Source organism: Thamnophis elegans, chromosome 2 (genome assembly GCF_009769535.1).
Source record: "Thamnophis elegans isolate rThaEle1 chromosome 2, rThaEle1.pri, whole genome shotgun sequence".
Taxonomy (NCBI): Eukaryota; Metazoa; Chordata; class Lepidosauria; order Squamata; family Colubridae; genus Thamnophis; species Thamnophis elegans.
Genome location: NC_045542.1, coordinates 66,271,082 through 66,291,631, shown reverse-complemented (window position 1 = coordinate 66,291,631; position 20,550 = coordinate 66,271,082). Strand labels below are relative to the sequence as shown.

Sequence of the window (20,550 nt, the reverse complement as noted above, 5' to 3'; positions counted from 1 at the left end):
AAGTTTTTTAAACATTTGCAGATAACGGAATGTGCTGTGTTTTATTTTCTTCTGAGAAATTGTTGTAGCAAAATCATTCTACATTTTATGGAAGTGGCAAAGGTTGTTTTTAAATTAGTTTATGATTTTATTTCCTTAGTTTAGAGATTTATTATCTTACAATCCAAAGTTATGCAATATAAGAGCTATATATATATACACACACATTCCAATATAATGAAAAACAAAGCCATCCTGCTTGTGGTTAAAACAGCAAAGAACATATTTCATAATTCCAAAGGTGGGCCTATTGAAAGGCCCTTCATCCCTCAGCATGAGATGTATCTGCATGAAACAGGACCGCAAAGATTGCCATATGGCTTCATAAAAAATGAAAGTTGATAAATTAAACCACAGTATGCAGGTAACCCTAGGAATTGTTTTTCTTCCTCCGAGGAGTTGCGAGCAGAATAGATGCCAGTCTTCTCCGCTTCATAATTGTGTTTTGCAGTACTTAGCCCTCATTCTTTCTGGTGCTGTCTATGTGCATTTAAGATTAAATCAGATTCATTGGTATAAATTCAGCCTGATCTGACACTTATGCATTCTCCCAAAACTGCACAGAACATCTCCCAGGCACCATTCCATTCAGATTATCCATAGGTATTTCAGGCATCTGATGTTCCCGATTCCTAGAGCCTTTGAATCTACCTGAGAATCAGATCAGAGATTCGCTCTGCGAAAGGCAGCGTTGGCCTCCTTCCGTTTATTTTTTCTTCTTCCATGAGGTTTTCCTTCTGCCCAATTTGTTTTTTTGCAGGTCAGGAATGTTTGTGGCTACTCCTCACACTGGATTGCCTATGCGGCGTGATGTGCCCCATGAGAGCAAGAACCTTAATTCAACAGTTTGCATAAAAAGTGCTTCTCTGCTAGCGGAACAGCTTGGCCCGCGCGAGACTAAATGCACATCGCCTCGGAATGCACTGGCTTTCTAATTTTATGAATGACTCTATTCATGCGGCCCCTCCTACCTTTCCCAAGTCCCACCCCTGGAATGTTTGGAAGTGCGCCACCGTTGCTATTGGCTGACAGGAGGTTCCTATTGGCCCTCAGCCCGGTAGGTGGGAGGGCCTGGGGAAAATATAAATACAGAAAGAAGGGAATTGCACTGTAGGTACTGAAAGTAGCATAAAAGGGGGTGTGCCAGGGTCCAGAGACTTTATAGAGGCAAGGGGCTGGGAGACAATTTTGCATCAGCTCTCAATTCTGGCTCATCCCGATCCTTCATCCTTCAGGAGTTTGCTTCCCTGGTGCTTTTGATTCTCTCCTTCAGCAATAGTCACCCTCCTCCTGGCCATCTTTTCTCATCGAACAGGAATGAGAGCGGCTGCCCTGACTCTCGTGGCTTTCCTGCTGGGTTTCTCTCAGGTGAGTAATCAGCTAGACTAGCCCTTTCCCCTCTACTTCGATAACTGAATTGGGGGTGCCACGTTATTGTCAATATGATAGTAAACAATGACTAGCTGTCAAACAGCGGAAATCATAATGGGTTTGGGTCAAATAGCAATAACACTTGTATACCGCTTCACAGTGCTTTACAGTCCTATCTAAGCGGTTTACAGAGTCAGCATATTGCCCCCAACAATCTGGGTCCTCATTTTACCCACCTCGGAAGGGTGGAAATTCTCATTAAATGCCCAGTAGCAGCTTCTAGCTTGTTTAGCCCCTAACGCTCACCTTCCCTGCCCGGAAATTTGCCTGACTCGGAACATAACCAGGTGACAGGTGTACTTCCATTCGTGTTCCGGCTTCATCTGGCCACCGAATTCGGCTTGACAGAGTAACAGAACGACCGAATTGGAAGGGACTTTGGAGGTCGTCTAGTCCAACCCCAAGCTCAGGCAGGAAGCTCCACTACACCATTTGACGTCCGAGCTCTTGCTGAGGGTGTTCCGCAACGCACCAGGAGGGGATCCGGCCAAACGTCACCGCTTGCTTAAATCCGGCAGCTCCACGTCGGGCGAGATCGGGAATAGCAGCAGCCCGTCGAGGGTGCGCAGCGCTTTTGTTTTCCGCCTCCGCCGAGTTCCAGAGGTGCGGGTCGCATGGCCTCCGCTTGTCACTGTGGCCGGACGCTTTGATTTGTCTCCAGAACGATATCCCCGCGAGGTCGACGGGATGGAGACCTCGGCGCGGTTGGTGGAGGGGGCTGGGGAGGGCGAGGGGAGAATGCCGGGATTGCGCGGCACGCAGCGCCCTCTAGGAAACGGTGTCGCCTTTAAAAGGGGTGGGTAGGTGGGTGGAAGCAATGAGTGGGAAGGCGAAAGCCTTCGCTCCTGAAGAGCCAAAGGTACGAAGGGGATTCGTGGTTTCCTTCCGAGCTTGGAGGCTGCTGGGAGTCGTTTAGCTGGATGTTTTCCTCCCGCGGCTGCCGAAAGAAGTCGCCTTTCCCGGCCGCTCTCGCTCTTTTGCAGGTCGCGGGCCGCTGCCCTTTCCCATGCCGCTGCGCGCCGCGTCCCCTTCGCTGCCGTCCGGGTGTCAGCTCGGTTTTCGACGACTGTGGCTGCTGCCAAGTATGCGCCCGCCAGCTCAACGAGGACTGCGATAAGCTGTCGCCCTGCGATCCTCATAAAGGCCTGGAGTGCAATTTTGGGGCCGACCCCTTTGCGAACCGGGGCATCTGTTGGGGTAAGAGCGGCACGATAGCCTTAGCTCAGCATATGACCTGGAGCTGGAGGAGGCGTTGCTAATTGGGTGCTTCTAGATGAGGTGGGTGGCAGCTTCCTCCATTCCCAGCGACCATAGACGGTACCATGCTGGAAGAGGGGGTCAACAGATTAACAGAGTTGGAAGGGACCTTGCAGGACATCTAGTCCATCCCCCTGCCCAAGCAGGAGACCCTACATCTGCCTCTACCGAGGATCGAACTCACAACCTCCCCGTTGAGAGCTCCACCTCTAGGTCAGAGCAGCCCAGAAGTGGCCCTCTGAATGGCAGAAGGTTGGAGTTCCAGGCAGGAGTTGTATGTCTAAAAATCTACTGCTGGGAGAGAAGTATCAGTGGATTATTTTTAGCAAACTTTTAAAAAGTCAGATAAAACAATTGTGTAAGCTTTTATACTGGGATTCCTGCATGTTTGTCCTATTAGAATACCTGTGTTAATAATTAAGAATTTGCAGTGAAGTTTTAAATGGTTCTGGCTCATAATAGACAGTGTCCACCCCAGTGAAGTTTCTAGGTGATTAATGCTTGACTGAAAAATGCTTGAGATAGTGAACAACGGATTAGTTACCCTGAGTTTCACAAGAAGCAGCATTTTATTTGGGTAGCAGGGAATGGATCCAAATCCATCTGTCTTAGAAAGCTGCCTTCATTCAGTGCTTTGTGGCTGATTTGATAGGGCACAATCTTTGCAAACCAAAGGTCACAATATGCTGGATGGCTGGTGGCAGGCTTATAGCACCACTGCTCATCAATGTGTGTAGACATATTTGGCTAGATGGACCAATGGTTTAACAGAAGGCAAGTCTGTCTGTTCAGGCTATTTGTCATATAAATGTGAGCTGGACTGATTTTGATGCCCAGTGATATGTTAGGTGAATTATTGGAAATAGGGAGATCATTCAGAGCTAATGAAGATAACTTGTGTGATGGAATGTACACCTGGAGGAGCAATGGGGGGGGGGGGCACGGCAACAAAGAGCTTTCCCAGAAAAAGGCCCAGATTAAGAGACTGCACAGTCGTGAGCTGGATGCAGAAAGGGGAAAGTGGTTCAGGATAATCACACCCTAGAATCTCTCAGGATACATCTATTAGCTTAGAAAGTTACAGCTTTAGTTTGGCAAGAGCCTGCCCATTAGGTGCAAGCAAATAAAGCGTTGGACTTGATTGGATATCAGTGTCTTGTCTCTGGGTTTCGACCTTACAGTAAATTTCCAAAGTACTGTGTCTTATCCCAGCTTCCTCTAGATTGCTGGCAAATAAGATCACTCTGTAGTACCTTGTAACTTCTGTACTCAATAGTAGAGTAGTATAGAAAGAGATCGGGGCAGTGATATAAATCCAGAGATTTGAGAAAAGAGACATTTATGCCGAAGTGAAAGTAGAAAGAATGCACATAGAAAACCAGATTGCATAACCGAAGGAGGTTTGCTTCTTAATAAGCAGAGCAGATGAAACTTTTTATTTCCACAGGTAAGACTTCCAGGATGTACATATATGAGCAGACTTGCTTTAAAAACTGACTTCCAGATGATCTAGCCCAGGGATGTCAAACTCGATTTCATTGAGGGCTGCATCAGAGTTTGACCTCGGGGTGGCCGAGGTGGGTGTGGCCATCTCAATGTCACTCATCAAGACTCCGTTTTTGGCTGAGACAACCTTCCCAGGTTCCGTTTTCAGGCATGATGGCCTCCTGCAGTCCTCTGCCAGTGAAAACGGAAGTCAGAGAGGCCACGTTCAGCCTGCTTGGGCTTCGTTTTAGCTGGCAGAGGGCTGCAGGAGGCCATCGTGGCCGGAATGGAGCCCAGGAGGGCCACCAATAGCCCTCCCAAGGTCCATTTTCATTGTCAGAGCCACTTTGGATTGGTCCTTTGCTGTTTCTAGGGTGGGCCCTTGGGCCAGATCTAAGCATCCCATGAGCCAGATCCAGCCCGAGGGCCTTGAGTTTGATACCCCTGATCTAGCCAAAGCTTCACACACCCAGTGGAAAAATATACAGGAAATAAAAGAAAACCTTATAAGCACATATAGAACAAGTAAAAAAGAGAACAACTTGTTGCAGAGCATGGAGGTGAAGACCCCGTCCTTTTATGCTAGAATTCTTCTCACCAGCCCCTCCAGCAGAAGGCTTCCAGCCCTGTCCCAAGCCACTGTAACCTGATCCGAGGTTGTGTGTGCTTTTCACATCCTGTTTTTACATGTCTATTTAAAGCTCAGAACACTCGCCTCTTGTTGACATGGCCCCTAAAAACCCAGTTCTGCAGATAAATATTTTCATCTGACTTCTAATGGTGATAGCCAGGGACTTGCTGTGTTTTTCACTTCTGCGTAATCTAACTCCGAGGTTTCAGGTACCACTCCCAGCTTCAACTGAAGTTGTATGTTAGCGCAGACCAGTGGGATGTGACCTTGAAGTCTTCTCAGTACCTCTTGGTTATTTTTCTGGTCTGTTTGTGTGAACAGTGTTCCCTGGTGACTATGAAGGTGGAATCTTAATTAGATGCAGGTTGGGAAATCTTCGTGCTGAAGTTCAGGATGATTAATGACTTCTTTCTGCAGCTATTTCAAAGGATTGTATGTATGTTTGTTTGGAAACAGATTAATAAGAAACTACCTAGTTTGGGGGAGAGGATGATTAGTGATAGCTTGCTCCAACACAGTACCTTGGTAGTCCATGCAATTTGTAACTTCTAACAGGATCCTCTCTTATAAATGTGTACGTTATATATGATTACACCTTTAAACACACAACTACTAAAGTGGAGCGTCTTTTTTCTTCCCTTCCCCAGCAAAGCAAGAAGGTCGGACCTGTGAATACAACGGCCGTATTTACCAAAATGGAGAGAACTTCCAGCCTAGTTGCAAACATCAATGCACTTGCATTGATGGAGCCGTGGGTTGCCAGCCTCTTTGCCCACTGGAACTGCCTCTGACTTCACTAGGCTGTCCCAGTCCCCGGCTCCTTAAAGTACCTGGTCAATGCTGCAAGAAATTTGTGTGCAGCAAAGGACCCAAGAAGTACAAAGGTGTCACCTTTGACCACAACTCAAATGGAGAGGCCAGTAGCAATGAAATCATCTATGTGGGCAAAGGCGGACACTGGAAGAACCTCCCAGGTGAGTGGGCAGAAGACAGAAACTCAGCAAACTTGAGTTACTGAAGGCCCAGCAGGGTTAGTGGGTATGTTCAGTTAGGGGCTTTAAGTACTGCCCTTATTCAACTGAAAGAAATATTTATCTTGGTAAAGTTGGGAAGAAATCATAGGGAAAGAGAATTTTGCTACTTATAATTGCTTCAAAGGTCTAGATAGGGGTAACTATAAGATCACAGAGTTGCATCGGTCAGTATTCTTCTTCTGAGGAACAGCTTCTGTGGGTACCAGGATATCCACTAGTCATCCTCTTTTTTAAGGCTGCAATGTCATAGACCCATGATGGCGAACCTAAGGCACATGCGCCAGAAATAGAAGCACCGGAAACCAGAAGAGAAGTTGGTGCGCATGCACGCAGGAAACCAGAAGATCAGCTTGCTGGCATGCGCATGTGCACCGGGAAACTGTTCTTCCGGTTTCTGGTGCTCCCACACGTGTGTGCACCAGTGGTAGGTTTGAAAATTTTTTAGAACCTCTTCTGTAGGTGTGGCCTGCTTTGTGGGAGTGCCTTGCTGGCCATGTGACTGGGTGGGAGTGGCTTGCCAGTCATGTGACCAAGTGGGAGTGGCCAACTTGTAAAATGTGGTGAAACTCACTTAACAATGCTCTTGCTTAGCAACCAAAATGTTGGCTCAGAAACTGGCATTTGAAGAACACAAGTCTTAAAGCTGTCAAGTTACAAGACCCTTGCACCCCTAACCCTTTAGGGGAAAAAAACCCCAGGGGTGTTCAAACTTGACAGCTTTAAGACTTGTGGACTTCAACTCCCAGAATTCCTCCTCTCGCTCTTCATCTTGATGATGTGCAGACGGACAGGGGGAGGGAGCTGGAACTGGTTCTAAACGGCACTGTAGATTTGTGGAACCTCTTCTGTAGAAGAGGTTAGAACTGGCAGGAACCCACCCCTGGTGTGCGTCCATTTCAGCACTTGGTGCCAAAAAGGTTTACCAACACTGCCATAGGCTCTCTGCATGGGGCTACTGCTTCAGGACAAACTTATTGTTCTTAAAGTAGTTCATAGCGATACTTTCTTTTACGATTATATAATGGAAATAATACTTCATAGGCCTACAGTAGGTCTTATTCGAATTAGGTTTACAGGGGCAGTACATAGAAAACTGCAGCAATGTAATCTTAAATGTGACTGGGTGTGAAGTCAATGGCCAAGGCAGCCTCCTAAATTTGTTGTCTGTTAAAATTTTCTGGTTGAGGTTGAGTCTTGCAATCTTGCTTTTACTGCCTATGTGCAATCTGTGCACTCTCAAACATTTGTGCTTTGAGAGGGTAGCATAGAATAGAATTCTTTATTGGCCAAGTGTGATTGAACGGACACACAAGGAATTTGTGTCCGGTGCAAAAGCTCTCAATGTAGATACAAACAAGAAGATGTGCATAGGATATAATGAGCTGATCTTGAAATAGTTTTGTTTCAACAACAAGAGATAAAAAAGCTAACCCTGCATTGGGAGGTGATCCTAAGTAGCATGGGAACACCAAACAAAAATAGGGGTAAGAATGGCAGTAGCCTGTTGCCCTTTTGGGTTCTAAATCTGATGCTTCTCAGGGTCATGAAATGTGATACTTTTATTTGCATTTTGCTTTGGTTTCCAGCTGCTATTTGTATTGAACATGACTGTGGTGAGGGTGGAGTCAGAAAGCACTGCATCCATATGGACATCAGATGGATGCCACCTGATGTCCAGAATGTAACCTTTCTCAAGATCTCAGGGGATTGCAAGATAATTCTGGGGGTTCAGTCTCACATCCTGCTTGATGCAGCACAAAGATGTCTGATTGTTTTGGTGGGGCAGATCCTAACAGCATTACTTCCTTCTCATCCCATAACTGAGGCAACCCATTCTTAGTTGGAAGAATTGTTTCCTTTCCGAGTGCAAACCTTCTTATGTAATATTGTATTTGCATTTGTTAATTTGTCAAACATGTACAAGATAGCAGATATAAATATAAACATGGATATATATGAAAAAAATGAATACAAATAAATCGGGATAGTAGGACAGGGACATTAGGCACGCTGGTGCGCTTATGCACGCCCCCTTTACAGACCTCTTAGGAATGGGGTAAGGTCCATGGTAGACAGTTTAAGGTTGAAGCTGTGGGGGTTTGAGGATGTAACAACAGAGTCAGGTAGAGCATTCCAGGCGTTGATTACTCTGTTGCTGAAGTCGTATTTTCTGCCATTGAGTTTGGGGCGGTTCTTGGAGTGGGTTGGTCAGGGACATTGCCTGCTCAATTCCAATTGGCTCAGCAGGTCAGCCATAGGAACACCTCTCCCCATTAATTGTCGGGCACTTTACATGAGTATTTTGGTTTTGGCTGCAACCTGGTCTTTTTATCTTTACAATATTGGATTCCCAGGACACCTATAGATCTTCAAACAGGAATCTTGCTATCTGGTATGAGTGTACAGTGTGTGTGTGTGTGTTTTGAGAAGATTGTAAATAAATATAGAAAATATATATAAAAAGCCTAAGAGGCACATAGACCGTCAGGGAATGGGAGGGAGAAAAGATATTTTACTTGATCAAAAATGATTTGCAGAGGAAATATTCTTTAGAGGGGGGAAGTTTAAAAAAAAAATCTAGAGGCAAATATTGTAAAGGCACAATAGCATTGAGTTCTTTCTGGTTCAGGCATTTCTGCACTTCCAATGAGCTCCTATGATCTTTTAGACAGACTTTTTGGGTGGGAAGACACAAATTCTTTGATGTAGGCTAGAATGTATTTTTAATTAGCGCTCTATAATGGTTTCATAGATACTGCCATCTAGTGGTTATTTGGATCATCGCAGGCTTTATAGAGGATTGTGTATTTCCTGGGAGTTTGATGTTTGTCAGAACCATGTAGTAAATGATAAAAATTAGATGTTGATTTATCAGTGCACTCTGCACATGTTCAGAAGACTGATAGGTGGCTGATTCTCCTTCTGGAAAAACTAGCAAGAAATCCAGCAGTCACTATCCTGAAACTACTTTGTGTTGAAAGTTGCAGGAGGGAGCATCATTCTCCACTCATGTTGCTGAGTCATGGTGAAGATACCGTAGTTGGTGGGAGTAACACAATTTACCTCAATATAACTTCTTCCCAGCAGAAGGACAGCAGGAAAAAAAAACATGGCTGTAAGAGTCAGCCCTGACTCTTGTTTAATTTTCCATGCAAAATAGAATAAGAAATGTCCCCAGACATTCTTTTTTTTTAATTAAAGTTTTTTTTATTTTTAATTTTCAAAACAAACACAACACATAAAATCTTCCTTTTTTACATACTGTAGAAAGTGTATCAGTTGGTTACAAAAAACGTTCATGCATCTCTTCCACAGTCATCAAGCATAATTTATATTAACTCAAGTATTTTAACTCAGATATTTATACAGGTTACCGTCATCATACCTCCATTTTCATTTGACTACAATTGTTTAAACATCCTTCATCATAAAATATACCGAGATTTAATACATAACCACATACTGGCATTTCATTTACTATTTCTAAAATCCTCCAATGACACTAAATCCTTATGTCCTATGCTAGCTAAACATCCATAATATTTAACAACAAAGTTTTCTATCCTTCTTTCCAAATCGCTGTTTACAATTCACATCTCATTTCCTTATATTGTACCCATACATATATATAGGTTGTCATCATTATCCCTCCTTTATTTGACTATATCCTGCATCATATCATTTTCCCCCTAGTAATCAAGACTTGAGTAAATCTAACTTAATTCATTATTATTATTATTATTATTATTATTATTATTATTATTATTATTATTATTATTAACCTTTATATATAATCCAAAAGGGTTTCTAATCTTCCTTTCATGGGTACCACCCAGACATTCTTAACATTACAAGAGTATGGAAGAGGAAGGCAGATATGAGGTGAGCCCCACTGACCTGAGACATTGCTCAGTCACCAAAATTTTAAACACAGAAAAGTTGGTACCCGAACCCCAGAACTCAATTTTGCTTTCTTCTTCAGTTTTCTATGCTATAACCATCTGATGCATGGTTTGCTTTGACCTCTTCATGAAATACCCAGTGGAGTAGCAGAACTGCCACAGAGGCTCTTCTTGGCAGAAGAAGAACTTTGCTGGACAAATCTGAGTATCTAAATAATTAATTCCTCAGTTTCCGAAAGTGCCCAGCCCTGAGCTACTCACTAGCAGTGCACTAATAGCTGCTCACTACTGGTCCATCAACAGCATCTTGTTGTCTGCAGTCATTCCAGTTGTTGGGATGTTGTTTTGCTCAAGTCTCCCTTGGGATCCCTATGATGGTGAAGTAATTTTCTATCTCTCTCTTCAGCATGGAGACCATTCTTCCAGGATCAGGAGACCAAGCAAGAGCGCAAATGCTTGGCCCAGACCACACCCTGGTCGCCGTGCTCTAAGAGTTGTGGTTTTGGCATCTCTACCCGCATCAACAGCAACAATCCCCAATGCAAGCTGATCAAAGAAACCCGATTGTGTCAGGTCAGGCCCTGTGAGCAGCCTGATTTTTCAAAGCTAAAGGTGAGATGGTGGAACCAAAAGAAAAGGTGGGCTAGTGTTGGGTTATAGCAGCCTTCCCTATTGATCCTAGCCAGGGGTGGGTTTCTCGCGAACCGGTTGGAACGGGGCCGGCGGCGTCCTCGTGCACACGCGCGGTGCATGCATGCGTACTAGCGTCTGTGCGATGCTCCAGCTGCTCCTGGAGGATCGCGCAGGCACTGTATGCGTCCTGCGCATGCGTGGAAGCGCAGAACTCGTCAAAACCGGGTAAGGAGCGCGGGCGGGCGGGTGGGCCCTTCGCCGTTCCCAGAAATTACTTACGTCCGGGTTCGCCAACCAACCGGTTCGCAGGGACCGCCGCGAACCGGTTGAAACCCACCCCTGATCCTAGCCATAGATTGTGCTGCGTGCAGTTGACAAGAGTTGCAGTCCAAATGGGGAAGAGACCTTACAATTATAACCCAGTTTCTGGAAATCATAATGGGAATGTATATGTTAATTTAAAAAAAAATGCGTTTCATGCAGGCAGGTATTGAAGAGTTCTGGGTAAGGAATGGGGTGTCCAATAATAGAAGTCAGCATTCCCTAACTAACGCTGATCTGTGGTTCTCACTTCAGGCACCCTAATTAAATGTTCTGTACTTTGATTTTCTTCAGGGATATTTGGGACAATATCTCCAGAGTTTTACTGTCCATGTTTGCAGGGAGTTTTGGATGGGTTGCCGCAGTGCACTACCCTGGGGAAAGCTGTACTAATTCATAGCAGTCTGGACCCAAGAGAGGACTAGATGGGTAGCATTAAATGCTTTCTCCCCCCCCCCTTTTTTTTTTTAAATAGAAAGGCAAGAAATGTCTGAGGACACACAAAGTGCAAGAGCCGGTGAGATTCAGTCATGCCGGTTGCAAGAGCCCACGTCGTTACCAGCCAAGTTTCTGTGGGTCCTGCCTGGATGGCCACTGCTGTGTACCCCTGCACACTCGTACACTAAATGTACCCTTCCGTTGTCCTGATGGGAGCACTTTCACCAAGAAGGTCATGATGATCCATACTTGCCAGTGTGGGGCAGCTCACTGCCCGCTGCTGAGTGAAGCTGCCATGGGCCCCCGGTATCAGCTGAATGGGGACATTCACAAATTCCTGGAATGATGGGGCATGCCGACCTCTCTGCTGATGGCTCTGACGGAGTTCCCAAATGACTTTGGATCACGATCCAGGCCCCCTGCTTGATCTATGAAGCTAAGACATGCTGTAGTTGCTCTGCTTCCCTGAATGCAAATCCGGAAGACAAGACGGCATTTGGAATTGGCCTAACCCTTCGGTATTTGGAAAATGCATTGGGCTATGTTGGGAGTATGGCTATCCAGTGACTGGGAACGGATCGCGTGGCACTGATTTCAGTCTCTCAATTCAGTCCAGCCAGGCTCAGGCTGGGACTGAGTCTCTCATGCTACTATAGTAGTAGAAGATCAAAGACTTCTGATTTTATTTTATTTTTTGGATTTCTTGGCTCTCATGCTGGAAAGGTTGAGGAAGCACAGCATTATGCACTATCGGTAGCTGGGGATGGGGTGGGGGCTGTGGTTCAGGTTGCTAAATCCCAAATTGGGCAGTTTTGACAGATTCAAGATCCCAGAATTCGGGGGAAATAGTACATTTTAAGTTAGATAAGAATCAACTATGGTGGAATAAGTTGTCTCTCAAAAGGACCACAATTCTGATGAGTTTGAGATCTGGCAATAAAACCTTAAAGCAACTTAATGGATAAGAAATTAAAAGGAGATGAGAAACAAAACTCAGATAACACAGCATGTATTCCCTGCCCTGCCCTGCCTCCGCCCTTCCAGCCTCCTGTGACTTTTCTGACCCACTGGCCGGAAAGAGATGCGGTTGGGTCTTTCTCTCCCTTATCTCACTATTGTTTTCTTCTGCTCCTTGGTTTGCTTCCTCCTTGTCCTTTAGCTTGAAACCGGCTTGCTAGTTTGCCCATCTTTACATCCAAAGGCTGCCTTCCTGACTGCCCACAGTGCCCCCTAATGGCAAGATGTTTCCAGGAAGGAGCCACACGCAATGACTCAGCAGGAAGGGAAATCCGTATAAAGACACTGCTCATCCATGGTCCACCTTCTTCAGTCCTCTCTAGTTTGCACTCTGTTAGGCTACCAGGCTGTTGTTGCCAGTCTAGATTTTAAGCTTCATGAATCTCAAAGAGAGGACAAAAGAAATTACTTTATGGGCACGTTTTAAAATGAGTTGAAGTAGAGTTGAAAGAGGATTGTTCCATATGTGCAGCCACTCTACTCTCTGCTTTTGAAAGTTTGTACAAAGATGATAGTTGCACAAAGAATTATGTGTTGGGCTGCCCTTTACCAAAAGCACTTTTTTAAAAACAAACATCCTATTCCCATTCTGTTCCTGGTGAACAGCAAAAGGAAGGCTGAAAGAAAACAAATCAGGGCACAGTATTAGAAGGCACTTGAGATATTTTGGGACAGTTAGGAAAACCTATATTTATACGTGCAGCAAAGTACTCTGCTCTGAAGATTATTTTATGGATTTTTTTTAATTTTGTTTGTTTTGCATAAAGAAAAGCTTCAACGATAGATTGGAGTGATGGCTATTATAGCTTCATAATGAAGCCTTCTGTGCATTACCTTCTGTATGCAAGGCTTTTATTCCTATTTTATCTTAAGAGTTGCTACAGTGATAGTTCAGTGTTTCTCATTTTAGTCTCTTGTTTTATGACCCTTCCTGCTTGATAGAAGGCTTTGTAGCAGAAAAAAACAACAGGATAATTCCCTTTCAAAATGATATTCAAAATGGGCTTGATGTAATGCTTCCAAAACAATCTTAGGCCAGAGATAGACAATGGAATGGATGCATCTTATGGATTTTGATTTCGCTTGATCACTTGTAGGTATATGATGCCCACTAAATGTATTCCATCATAATTACGAGTCAAAATGAATAGCACAAGAGATTGTGGAGCCACCAATGGTCCTCCAGGATGGGCTGTAAGGTATACACATGAACATATACGCACAGCTCAAATCTAGTGAGATTACAAAACCTTGTGAAAGGGTGTTATTGCTGACAACCTGAAACTTTGACATTCTTTATTTTGGCCTTTTATTTTAAGATTAAAACTAATTTTTATTTAGTTTAGTCCCATGGACTATGTGTGTTAGGAGCAGGAGTCACATACCATGGTGAGTGCAGGCATCACATGGCTGATCTGTGGCTTATGTGTCAGTCCTCAAAAAAAAACAACCCCACCTTTCGTTGTAGGGCTTAAAATTAAGGAAAAAATGAGAGTCACTTGGAAGGCACCAGCATGTTTTTGATTCTTGGAACCATCAATTCTGATGATCTGCAACTCTCTCAAAATGACTTTAGAGATGGTTATAGTACAAGTAGCTGACTATTCTTGGGCTTGTTAGGAATGAACATTGCTATGCTACTTGCATTGAAATTGTACTTTGGATTCCCCCACCCCCAACTCTGTAAGGGAACAGGCAGGACCTGCCTTATTTGGAATGCTTCTGCTATTTTAAAATATATTTTATTCAAAGCTATGCTGATCCTTTGTTTCAATGAATATGGCTATAATTCTGTACATTGTCATGTCCACTAATGAAGGCAGATTTAAGTGTCCCAGGATAATGTTGTAGGATCCAATCTGAGTCGGTCACTGTGACCAGAGTTTTAGTCTTTCAAGCTTTTAGACTCCTGCTGGAGCCCATCCATTGTCAAGTCCCTCCCCCTGCCCTTTTGGTGGAAGATATACAACCCCTTAAAGAAGAACATTGAGAGAAGTAAAATACTTCTGAATATCTGGAGCAGAGCAAGGAATTCCTGATTCCTTCCAGATAAACTCCTCACACCCCTCGTTTTACAGAAAGCATCAACAGGTATTGAATAATTAACTGAGCAATCCCTCAGCATTTGGGAGCACAGCAGCAGAAGGCAGAAGCATAATTGTTGAAACAATGCCCATTTGGAAAAACAAACAAACCTGCTGATGAGTATTGCCAAGTAAAGCATCCTCATGAGTTGGAATATTCAAAGGCAACTTTGCATAGTATTCAGCCAAACCCTGTGCTTTTGGAAGTCAGATTTAAATGTGTTTGCATCAGGGATGCAGGTTCAACAATATTTTTTTTTAGTTCAGCCCTCAGTTTGTAGGATTCATTTTGCTGCATTTCTGTAGGTAGGCTGTGCTTTGTACTTAGCAGAATGCAGACATGCACATATACACATGTGCTAGTAAATTAGACCCACAAACCCTATTTCTAAGAAAACATAGTTACTGGTATGTCCTAACACAGTTAGCCTGAGATTAGAAGGATCAATAATAATGGAGCACACCCCCACCCAACACTATTAATACCAGCTGTATATAGTCCCTACTGTGTTACAATTACCAAAGTTCTTTAATATTTTCTCAATTGTGGAAAAATAATTGAAAAATACTAGGCTGGAAAAGATGTCATCTGGCAAATTTTGTTGACTCAAGATCCCGTCAATTCCAGTCAACATAATAAAAACATAGGAATGAGTTGAGGTTATACCCGACATCTTTTAAAAAAAAAAATCACAGCAGGATTATTTTCTGATAAAATCTACAGAGATCAATGTTTCTGTTGTCCCTCATTGTTCATTTAGTATAATGATTAAACTGTTGGATAAAGATAGAGGTTGGGTGAATAATATTATCTTCACCTCAAAGAGATGTTGTGAAGATAATTTCAGAGCAATCCTACTTACTAAATGCAACATAGAAACCGACATGTATAAATAGATAATGTTTACATGGGTAAATCATTTATGAATTTTAAATTTTAAATTTTCCTTTACTTCTTGGATTAGGAAGAGATAGGGAAAGATGGCATAAATGATTATATTATATAATATATATATATAATTTTTACTAAAGGCTTTTTAAAACAATAAAAACAACTCAAATTTTGAGAAAAAAAATGAAGAAAAATAATGTGAAAATGTACAAAGAAAGAAAGAGAGAGAGAAGACAAAGGAAAGTTATAAAGAAGATGTTTCTGATTTTCTTAACAGCCATTGCAAATACCTTTATACCTTTTCTCTATAGAGAAGGTATAGAGAGAATTCTGATTACAGCAAAATTTGCTTCTTTCTATAGTCTACCTTTTCCAATCATCAAATCCATAAATCACTACTTCATTTTTTCTTGTTTCAACAAAAAGCCAATAAGTGGTTTCCAGTCACAAATAAATATACTTATTGTCCCTTCCCTAGTCAGGCAACTAAATTTCTTGATCTCATAAGTTTGTCATCCTCGTTAGCCATTCCTGTATTGTGAATATTTCAGTCTTTCCATTTTTGTGCATATAATAATCTTCTAGCAGTGATTGTATGTAAAAGCAACCTTTAAAAAAAACTCTAATTATCTGCCCATTAGTCCCAACATGAAAAGTTCTGGTTTCAATTGAACAGCAGATCTCCAAGGATTTTCAGTCTATGATCCCAAACACTGTCCTTTGCTGAGTTCTTTATCTAAGCTATATTTATGATATTGCGTGTTGATCTCCATGATCATTCAGGAAAGACAACTTTTATTTATTCACTCTAGGACTGAGATCTGGTTAAGAGTGCTAATAGAACTTGTGAAAACTATTTTTTTGCTATCAAAACTATCTCAAGAATCATAAAGAGGGAATAAAACAAACGAAAGGCAAAGTTTTCTCTGTGTTTTAGTAGGCGGTTTCACCTATCATAACATAGAGGCCCCAACTTTCTATGTCCTGACTTTGCATGCAGACCATTTCTTCCCATAACCGCCCTCCCTTCTCCAATTACAACAGGAATTATAGCATAAAACACATCTGTTATATTATAGTAATTATAGTATTATATACCCTGTTATACAAATCCTGGGGCTTCACTTCCTGGGATATTGCTCCCTGTCCTGTCCTTGTAGAGGCAATATCTCAACGATTCTCTTCTTCCAATAGGCTGCAAGAGTTGACAGATTTTTAGGTGAGGTTGAAGGACAGTCAGATATTATAATGTTATATTGATATAATGTATATTATGCTTTAGACCTTCTTCCAAACAGTGAGATAATTTTAAGAAGCAATTTTGAAAGATATTTTCATTAACTCTTCTATTTTGCCATTTCAACAAAAATAAATATTTTTATATATTATTTCTATATTACATATAAATATTATTAAATATTGATATATATATATAAATATATATTATTTATAAAAGAAGATCAGGATATTTTCTAAGATAAATAAGCAATTGGCCATGCCCGGTTTAGTGAAGGTGGGAAAAGTCCCGATACATCACGTGACACTGCCATGATGAGAGTTTGACATCCCTGGCATGTCTTCCTTTCTGCTAACTTTAAAGAAAGAGAATCATCTTAGTTTCTGGGTTACTAAGATGCGTAATTTCACTCATATTCTGTCAATAGTTAACATGTTTTCTGTTATCTTCTGGTTTCATATCTGCCTCTATTTCTGCTCATTCATATATTTCCCTTCTCTCTTATGTAAATGTTTGCAGTGGGGAAAAAAACACCACATTAAAAATATCTGTGAAAAATGAAACATAGGCAATATAAGTAAAAATAAACTTGGAACGTTTTAGAACAGTTGAATTTGGCACTGTTGATATAATTAGCCTTGTGTGTAATTCTTGAGAAATAGTATTAAATCTGATAAAATTCAAGTTTTGCTGTCAGGATTCCAAATAGCATCCAAAAGTAAATCAGAGTCCAAGGAAACATATTGCTCAAAGTTCCAATTTATTAAGAGAGCCATGTTCGCACATCTGGGAAAACCCAAACCTGAAAGCTTCCCGGTTTTCCCCACCCAGTTGAAAGTTCAAGATCTTGCCCCCACATCCACAAGTCCATCCCATGGTCCAATCTCCCACTGCCACTCCCATTTCCACTCCCATTGCCGTGCTGGCAGTTCCACCCAATCAATTCCGGTCAGATGCAGCGGTGCAGAGACAAAGGATGACCTTGGCTTTCTAGAAAGAATTTTGTTGTGACTACATAATATGTGACTCCTTGCAATCCCCCCTCCCATTTTCCCACAATAGAAAATGCATAGCAGAATAATAGAAAGTGTGTCAGGCCAAAGACCCAAAAGAAAAGATGGCTGCAGGACATCTGCTTTGAAAGCCCACCTGAAATCAGTAAAATGCCCTGGAAAGCTCACAGAGAACATGCATTTTCAGAAGTGAAAAATTCTCTCTCTATATATATATGAGTAAGTAAATGTAGACTTGCCATTTCAGAATTAGCATTATTTACCTTTGCCTTTAAAAAGGTAACAACAGGTAGCAGTTCTTAGCCAAATTTGATTAGATCAGAACAGCAGGGATGAGAGGCTACCATGAATCTCAGTCAGAGACTAGACTTGGAAGCTGAAAATAAAATACTTGGAAGAAGGTACTGGTGAACATTTCTGTCTCCTGTTGCCAAGAACATTATATGGTCATTCATGTTCACAGAGTCACCAAGATTCGAGTTTCAGTCTGTTGGAAGAAAAGTCCTTCTGGGTTCAGTTCCAAGTGGGGAAAAAGACACTGGAAACATGGAGGCTGCTTGGAAAGATGGTTTAATGGTGGACAGAATCACATGGCTTGAGCTTCTAAACAGAAAAGCAAGAGCTGCTGAGAGTGCCCTGATTTTATGCCCTCTCTGGGTCCCACCCCAGAGCTTCCCCTTCCTGTGGAAGAAATGTATTCTGATTGGTTGTCAGACTCCCAGGGGACAGGGGGGGGGTGTCTTAGCTAACTTTGTAGGCTATCCTGAGACCCAAGCTTGTTTGCCTTGCTGGCTGATGTAATTTTCCCAGGTGCCTTATGATGAGTTTCTGTTTGCTAGATGGGTCTGCCTGAAAGGATAGATCTTTGTTATGTAGAATAGACTGGCTCAGGCCTTAATGGCCCATTGACAAAGGTGGGGAAGGGAGAGCTGAGTTTCTGCCTCCATTTTAGAGGAAATATTCTGCCCTTTTAATATTTCCTAAGATATTTCATTTTCTAATAGAGGGGTGGGTTTTAACTTCCTACAAGTTAAAGGCAACATTTTAGTAACAACAGACAAAATTTCTAGCTGATTAAAATGGTTAATTTTAAGTCATTACATTTGCTTCATCATGGGTTTCTATCTTGTGCTAATTCCAAAAAAAAATACAGGAAGGGGGAAATGGAAGACAACACAACTCTCTTTCCAAATGACAGTAGCTTAGTCTGTACAGGAAGCTATTGACTTATGAAAATAATCAAGTACAGCTGTTCTTCCCAGATTCTTTCCTAGAACTCTCAAAGACTAAAAGCTGTTGAAAGCTAAAGCTGCCTTTCGGCTGGAGGGAATACTTTGGGTTTTACCAATTAAAGGTAGGCAATCTTTCATACTCATCACTGTTGGAAGACTTAAAAGACCAGGTAAGAGACAAATCCTCTGGGAGACTATCTATTGTGGTTGCTAAGAGTCAACAACGACTTGATGGCAAATAACCAATCAAATGGTAACCAGGCAAGTTAGGACTTATGCATACAACAACAGGATTGTAGTAAATACCCATAAAGGTATTTTATGGGCTTTAATAAAGCCCCTTTAATAAAGAATTACTTTCGGTGGAATGTCTTTGGGGGTGGGAGTTGTTTTGGGCACCTCACTTTTCTCATGAGGGAATTTTAAATTAGAGAAATAACTTAGATAAATATATACTAAGAAAAAAGAGCAATGGTTAGGCGTGAGGGCGCCCGCAATATCCTGAGGGCCTGGATACAGATTCACCTAGGATCCCGCCCGGCCTATCAGATGAGCTCTTTGGCCGAGCCTCAACTCCCCCTCCGGAAAAGTAGAGCCTCCTCACGCAGCTCTGCCCCTGTTGAACCCCTGAAGCTGGTTTATTCTTGGGACTTGCGAAACAGGGGCACCCCCTCCCTCCTCGCCTCCGGTCCTTTGCAAGGAATCCTTTTCACACTCCTAGCCACAGACCGCCGCGAACGTCCCCCGGGGTGCGTGAACCCGACCTATATTTCCTACGCGAGTTAGGTTAAGGGGTCTTCAGAGGTCGCCTCATAGAACGGCGGCAGCGAAAGGGTTAATTCACTCCCTCGCTTCTTCTCCCCCTCCCTCCTCCCCCCCTCCGGCTGAATTGATCTATTAACCAGCTGCCACATTAGTTGGGGTGGGGTGGGGGTGGGGCAAGGGGTACAATAGCTGCCTCTTGCAGCCGGAGACAATCGATCAGCTCAGCCCCGGCCTCTTCGCGGGAGTGACATCATCCCTTCCAAATACCAACCGGCAACTGCCATTGGCTGGCCAGGTAACTGAGCTGGGCATTTCTGCTCCCCCCCCTCCCCGCCCTCACGCCCATTGCCTACTTTGCGGCGGTGGCGCTGTTGCTCGTCCTCTACACACGCCCTGTACGAGCGGCCGCCGGCACCAGCAAGCGGCACCGACCGGCCTCTTATTCTAGAGTTTGCGCTCGGTCTGCGCTGCACGGACGGTTAGCGCTGCTCCCCGGCGCAAGGCGAGCGAGGTAAAGAGCCGTCCACACATGCACTGGGGCTGGGGGACGATGCCGAAACACTGCGGGGCTGGCGAGGCGGTTCCCGGGGCCGAAGGAACTGCAAGCACGAGTGGGGGGGGGGGGGACGGAAGGACGCTGGGTGACTCCTTCTGTCTCCCCCTGGCTTGGTGCTTTCGGGGAGTCGCTTGTGGGAAGCGGGGGGAACGGGCGGGTGGCGTGGCTGAGGGAATTAGGCGGCGGCGGCGGCCGCGCGTCTAGAGGCGACTCGCCTGCAGGTGCAGCGAGAGCCCGAGCCGCGCCTCGTTTGGGTGGGTGGGGTGGGCTGTTGGCTTTGTTAAACCGGGCAGTTTTTGCACGGCTTCTTTGCCTTCCGGCCGAAAGGAAAGTCAGGAAAAGGAGCCGGAGTCTCTTCTGGCCACGAACCCCGCTTTCCTTTGTGGCTACCCCGGTGGGTGGGTGGGTGGATGGGGGTGGGAAGAATCGCGTTTTAACCCCGTCAGTTTCCATCCCGCCTTTGCCTGCCTTGGTTGCTGCCCTGCTGAACTTAAAAAGGAGGCTTGTCTCTGTTTGCCATCTGCGTTTGTGGCTGGTTTGTTGGATGGATCCGGGGTAATTTTTAGGAAACGGGATTCAGACG

The 20,550-nt window shown here is 43.6% G+C and overlaps 1 protein-coding gene across 1 annotated transcript; it reads left to right on the top strand.

Moving 5' to 3' along the window:
- The first annotated feature begins 2,198 nt into the window (after positions 1–2,198).
- Positions 2,199–15,276, top strand: LOC116504912 (CCN family member 1-like). Its single transcript, XM_032212157.1, has 4 exons — positions 2,199–2,667; positions 5,491–5,817; positions 10,186–10,391; positions 11,209–15,276. Exons 1-4 carry the CDS (start codon positions 2,391–2,393, stop codon positions 11,515–11,517), a joined length of 1,119 nt encoding a protein of 372 aa, XP_032068048.1. The 5' UTR covers positions 2,199–2,390; the 3' UTR covers positions 11,518–15,276.
- The last annotated feature ends 5,274 nt before the right edge of the window (positions 15,277–20,550 follow it).